This window comes from Rosa chinensis, chromosome 3, assembly GCF_002994745.2.
Source record: "Rosa chinensis cultivar Old Blush chromosome 3, RchiOBHm-V2, whole genome shotgun sequence".
Classification (NCBI taxonomy): domain Eukaryota; kingdom Viridiplantae; phylum Streptophyta; class Magnoliopsida; order Rosales; family Rosaceae; genus Rosa; species Rosa chinensis.
Window position 1 is genome coordinate 14,836,866 of NC_037090.1, and position 6,000 is coordinate 14,842,865.

The following is a 6,000-nucleotide window of genomic DNA, read 5'->3' on the forward strand; positions in this document are numbered from 1 at the left end:
CACCATTAGAGCATCCATCTTAACGTCCACCTCCACCGTAGAAGTTTTAAATTTCTTCTTAGGTTTCTTGGCGTCCAAGTTCAACTTTCGGGAAGCCACCTTTAGGCTTGTTCTTGCTATCCAAAGAACATCACCAGATGGATAGAAATACTGGTAAAACGTGTAAATCTCACAAACTCTTCTCTCCACACACACAAAAAAAAAGGTGATGTAGGCGATCTCTCTTACTAGATGAAAAGTAATGTAATAATCAATTTAGGCCAAAGAAAAAATATACTGGTTGATTCTCTTTTCCTTGTCAAGAGGGTCAAAATAATCTCAAGGTTTTTAAGAGGGTAGACACTCATAAATGACATTCAACATCTTACTACTAGAGTACTAGTTTCACAAATCTTTTCTTCTTCTAATATGGTGGCCGATCATTTTGTAAGTATAGCTCAAAGCATCTCTCAAAATTGTGTTTGATGTAATAATTTTCCTTCTTATGCTCAGTCTTAATTACATTTTAATACATTTTTGTGTAAGATCTCATACTACACTAATGGAGTTAGGCTTAGTTTGGGATTGTTGTGCTGTGTGAGGAAGCACTTCCGAACTTATTGTGAGAGGAAGTACTTCCGAACTTGCTGTGAGAAGAAGCAGCTGAGTGTTTGGTAAATTGTTTTTAAAAGTGCTAAGAGAACAAAAAATAATTTCTAAGTGTTTGGTAAGTTGCAAGACAAAAATGCTTTGGCTGGGTAGAATTACCAAAATGGTCATACATGTTAATACACTAGGCACATTACTCATCTCATCATCTAATTTTTGTACTGTACTATTAAAATCAAACCAAGCAGCAACCTTGTTAATTAACTCAAGGGCTTGTGAGACATTCTTCCCATGAACTCTGCAATTTCTACTTTGCCATAAAAACCTAGCAATCACTGCAAACCATTCTAGCTCCCAATTTTTAGCAACAGTTGCAACATGATTAAAAAGCTCCATGAAATTTCGTTATTTCCAGACTTTGCAGACATCCACCAAGAAAGTATTTTTCCACACATCAATAGCTACTTTATAGTCCCACAAACAATTAATAGCAGTCTCTTCCCTGAAACCACAACTCCCACAACTTGCACTAGACCCAATCTTTCGATAGAACAAGACATGTGAGCCCCGGAAAATTTATCGAGCTTAATTGAGATCATTTGATAATTATTTATTTATGATATTGAAAATTATTAATGGTGCTCGGAAATATTTTTCAGAATTTTTAACTGGGAGAAATTCTTGATTTAAGGGTTTGAGAGTAATGTACACGACACAATGAATCCGTGAGAATTTTTTGAGAAATTTTCGGATTCCTGAGCTAATTTTTAAGAATTTTGGAAGTTTTGAGGATTAAAGAAATTATTAAAGGAAAATAGAAAGTCAGGAGGAGCGATCTAAGCCGTTCACTTTCTCCACCGATTGATCTTGGCCGTTAGATGTTGTTTAAAAGGGGATGGACCAAATCAGATCTATCTGAAGGCTGGGGAAGGGATCAGAGCCTCTGACTGGTGACACGACCCGACGACCTGACAACCCGAAAACGAGATTCAGCTGGAACTCCTCCATCTAGCCATATCCTGGCAGCACACCACAGGCGTTCGACTCCTCTTCTCAGCGCTAACACGTCTATGGTGATGGATCGTCCATGCAAGGATCTTGGAGAGAGATTCAAAGCTTGGAAGCTTGAAGCTTTTCTGGCAACTCCGGTCACCGTTGTTGATGCTTGAGATATAGAAATTGATCTTCTCTTCACGCTTTACATGATAGTACGCCTAATTTTTGATTTCGCATGATTTATGATCGAATGGGATTTTTGGTTATTTTCGGTGCCGATGGAGCTCAATGTGCACGGCAGTTTTCTGGGCTTCGTGGTTTGATTTCGACGTTGATGATCATCCTTAAGCAAGAAACCGGGCTTGGTAGTGCTCAATTTCAGAATCTATGTAGTGGAGTGCAAACCCGAGTGGAATTGGAGGGTAGCAGGGTGTTGGCTTCGAAGTTAGAAAACATCTTGTTCAATGATCGTGTTCGAAGCTACACACATAAACAATAATCGTTATTAACACAGTAAATGTAAATTTCATTCTCATACTCCATGTGTATTGAGATTGTTTTTCTTGGTGCAGAAATGGAATGGGTTGTGGATGTATGCTTATTGTTGGCTCTGTTGTATTTCGATCGATTAGAAAAGGACGAGGATAAAATAGGTAGTTGGCTTAACTTCATTAAATCTTCAGTGTTTTCAGCTGCGTTCCGCAAAAGCCATTTTCAAAAACTACTAAAAGTAGCTTCTGATTTCCTGCTACCCAGAGAAGTGCTTCCGCCCAAAAGCAACAATTTTGAAGTTTACCAAATAACCTCACTTTCCTCCAGAAGCGCTTTTGGACCAAAAGCAGGTTCCAAAAGCAATCCCAAACTAAGCCTTATACTTTGAAATTTTTTTTAGCCGAAATATGAGATAATAAGTATGCATTACAATTGGTTTTGAACTTTTCTTTATAATAGTGAAAAAAAGAATTTCATATCCCCGCTTGCAACTTTACTCTACCCAATTACTTACATGTTCGTTAGTCTCTTTGAACTAGATTATTGGATGCACATCTTGCTTTTTATTTCCATTGTATTCCTTCTCTCAACACTTCTTGTTCTTATGAGCAGTGGCGGAACCACATGGAAGGCTGTCTGGGCTGTAGCCTAGACAAAATTTGGTCCAAAAACTCTCAAGTATATGTATATTTCCCTTCAATCCATACTAGCCCCCAAAAAAAAATTATATGCAACTACTCGACTAACTCGAGCCCTCAAGTCCTCTGGTCCTCGTCTCCTTGACAGCAGTGCGGCTCCAGTTGGACACGAGCTCGATGATCTGGTCATCTTTGATTGATGGACTCCCTCGATGAGGCGATGATTGCCTTGACCTTCTGCTAGACATGACCGATTAGAATATCTATTCCTGCTGCATATATTTGCTTGGTACCAATCTAGCTTTTGTCAAAGCTTATGAAATTGCGAGAGTATATTATATAGTAGTGATAGTAGTAGTGGACTAGTGGAGGAGGAGAAAAACCTAGCTAAAAGAAGAAAGTGGGGGAGAAGCAATTTCTGAGATAGAAGAGGACGAGGAAGAAAGAGCAGGAGGTCGGGAGTAGGAGTGGGAGAGTAGCAGTGGTAGTTTGTCTTAGAAAATTGTAAGATGGAGTGATATATATATATATATATATATATATATATATTTATGATAATCAATTGTAAGATGTTGTGTTGTGTGTGTGTTCCCAAGTTGGGGTTTGATATCTAGTGGGCTTGGAGAAATGTGTTTGTAATTGAGCCAACAATTGGTGGGGGACTCGTTGTACATGTCTCAATACGCATCGCCATGTGATCAGCATACGATACTTATTACCCTAAGCCCTCTTTCTACTTACACAACTAATATCAAAATTTTATCCATCAATTGTTGGTTGCCACAGTAGCCCTCTCCCCTATCCCTGCGTGTTTTAGCTTTCAAAACTACTCCTATGTTTCAGGGCAATTAGTATAAGCTGGGGGGAGACGAATCAGTTAGTTTTTTAGAAGATCCTGACTTGGCGTGCTGATTTGGGAAAATCTCATGAATCTATTCTAAATTCCGATTTGTGCGTTTCGATGGAGGTCAGTGGCTGACTTGCTGGCGATTGCAGGCTTGCCGATAGCATTGATAATGATTATGTGATTGCTGAGTTTGAAGTGAGTGGGTATTAGAGGGCACGATTTAGTTAGTTTATTGATGTTTTACAATAAATGTATATTGTAGTTATAATTTACGGAGTTTGGTTTTATGTCCCTTCCGTTAAATGTTTTGATTGAAAATAATAAATATCTAAAGATAAGCCTCCCACTGGGTTTCAAACCTAAAAAAAAAAAAATAGTGTATTTCTAATTAGCCTAGACGACTTTTGTATCCTGGATCAGTCACTGCCTATGAGAAAGAACAAAAACACATGATTAAATATAATAATTTGACAAATATTTCAGAAGTATTCAAGTAGGGCGATATACGTAACTATCGCATTCATCAACCGGCTACTACATAACAAATTATCGATCAAAATCGCTTCTTTTAGCTACACATTTAAACAAAATGCATAATATTATTAATATGTAGTTTTGATGACAAAAAGAAGCAGAACTAAAGCCAAATAAGAGTACTAAAATGCAAAGTCCAGCCAAGGAGGGCTAAATGAGGTGTCCCCGCATTCAATTATACACACATGCATTTGTCCCAGAACAAATTAAAATTGAAAAGGAAAAAAGAATAGAAAAGAAAGAAAAAACTTAATACTAAAAAGGCTGAAAATTTAATATAAATTGTATATGTGGTGTTTGCAATATACAGGTAACACTTGCACAGAACATTAATGTCCAGCACATCCATATGGATCTGTACCTGAAAAAACTTATTGCTGTGCAAGATTGCGACGGTTTCACTAGTGAAAAAAGCTGAAGAGCATGCCTAATCTATCTTTGCCTCGCTTCTTCCGTGAGTCCCTTCTTCTCTTTATATAAAACCTCATTTGGGTTCTGAGTTTCTGACGCACGACTCAGCTTAATATTAGGTCCTTATTCTTGGCATGCCATGGAGCTCATGAAGTACTCTACCTTCATCACCATCTTTCTTCTCTTCCTGCTTACCACACCTTACTTTGCAAGAGGTACGTACTTAACTATGTATCGATCGATCACCCTTTCTTTTCCTAAAATTCTGTGCTGTCAAACTAATTGGCTTCTGGGTCATTTAAGGTGGAGAAATATCAGAGACGGTGGATAGTACTACTGAGGTTTATGAAATCGATTACAGAGGTCCAGAGACTCACTCATCAATTCCCCCGCCTGGTCACTTACATGGGAAGAAGAAGCCTTTGCCTAATGTGATCCACAAAGAAAGCGTCATTGGGAGTCCCAAATCTAAGAGGTTCAGGGGTGGCAATTATAACACGGGAAGAAAGGTAATTAAGATAAAAATTATATTGATATATACAGGCTTTGTAAGAAGTTGGGGTATGCTTGCTGAGAGTACTAGGGCATTAGTTGAGACTATGCACATACTACTACTACATATCCAGAACGTTGAGCATTAATGTTTTCTTCATCGACATGTTTTAGTTTTGATCCTTTCTTTATTGTTGTATATTGATTTTGAATTAGATGCTCTAATTACTTTGACGATGCTTACTATTACTTTATTTTTGAGTTCTCAGTCATGTATGAGCCCACCTTTTTAATTTTGGACTCATTTGTTCTAATTTGCTTTGCAGACGAAGACAATAAATGGATGATCGATACTGGCTATGTTAAAGTTTCGCCGATTAATGGTTCCATTTTAGTATAGAAATATGAAGAACATGTTCTGAGATTCATCATGAATTAATAGATATGATGGAATAACAATCTTTAATTTGTTATTTATGTTCTATGTATATCTTAGTACATTCATCATGAATTAATAGATATGATGGAATAACAATCTTTAATTTGTTATTTATGTTCCATGTATATCTTAGTACCGTCTTGTGCCTAGTGGAATTAATCTTCAGTTATGCTCTGCTATAGTTGCTAATCATCTTTAGGGTAAAACTATGGTATGTTAACATTTCTCATACATCAACTATATTAATATTTCTCATACATCAACTATCTTCAATCTTGCTTTGTTTTCTTTTTATTCTTCTTGTGCCTAATAGAATTTCCAAAAGTTCTATTGTGCTCTAGATCAAGTATTGAAATTCCTGAAACTTGAGTAATTAGATTACTAATTAATGCTTTTGGTGTGTCTCATTCATTGAACTAATTTAAGTGTTCACAGTTCAAAATTTTCAAAAAATACGAAATGCTATAAAACATCTCGTGAAATCTCATACTTATTACATAAATGAACACTAAGTTGAGCTGGGGTTTGGGGGAGATGTAAGCATGTGTGCCACACGTGTAATG

At 36.9% G+C, this 6,000-nt stretch overlaps 1 protein-coding gene across 1 annotated transcript; it reads left to right on the forward strand.

The window, feature by feature from the left end:
• Window positions 1-4,420: 4,420 nt before the first annotated feature.
• LOC112192467 lies at window positions 4,421-5,475 on the forward strand. The gene is made up of 4 exons (XM_024332222.2): window positions 4,421-4,549; window positions 4,626-4,721; window positions 4,810-5,015; window positions 5,325-5,475. The coding sequence occupies exons 1-4, from the start codon at window positions 4,519-4,521 to the stop codon at window positions 5,343-5,345; spliced, it is 354 nt and encodes a 117-aa protein (XP_024187990.1). The 5' UTR covers window positions 4,421-4,518; the 3' UTR covers window positions 5,346-5,475.
• The last annotated feature ends 525 nt before the right edge of the window (window positions 5,476-6,000 follow it).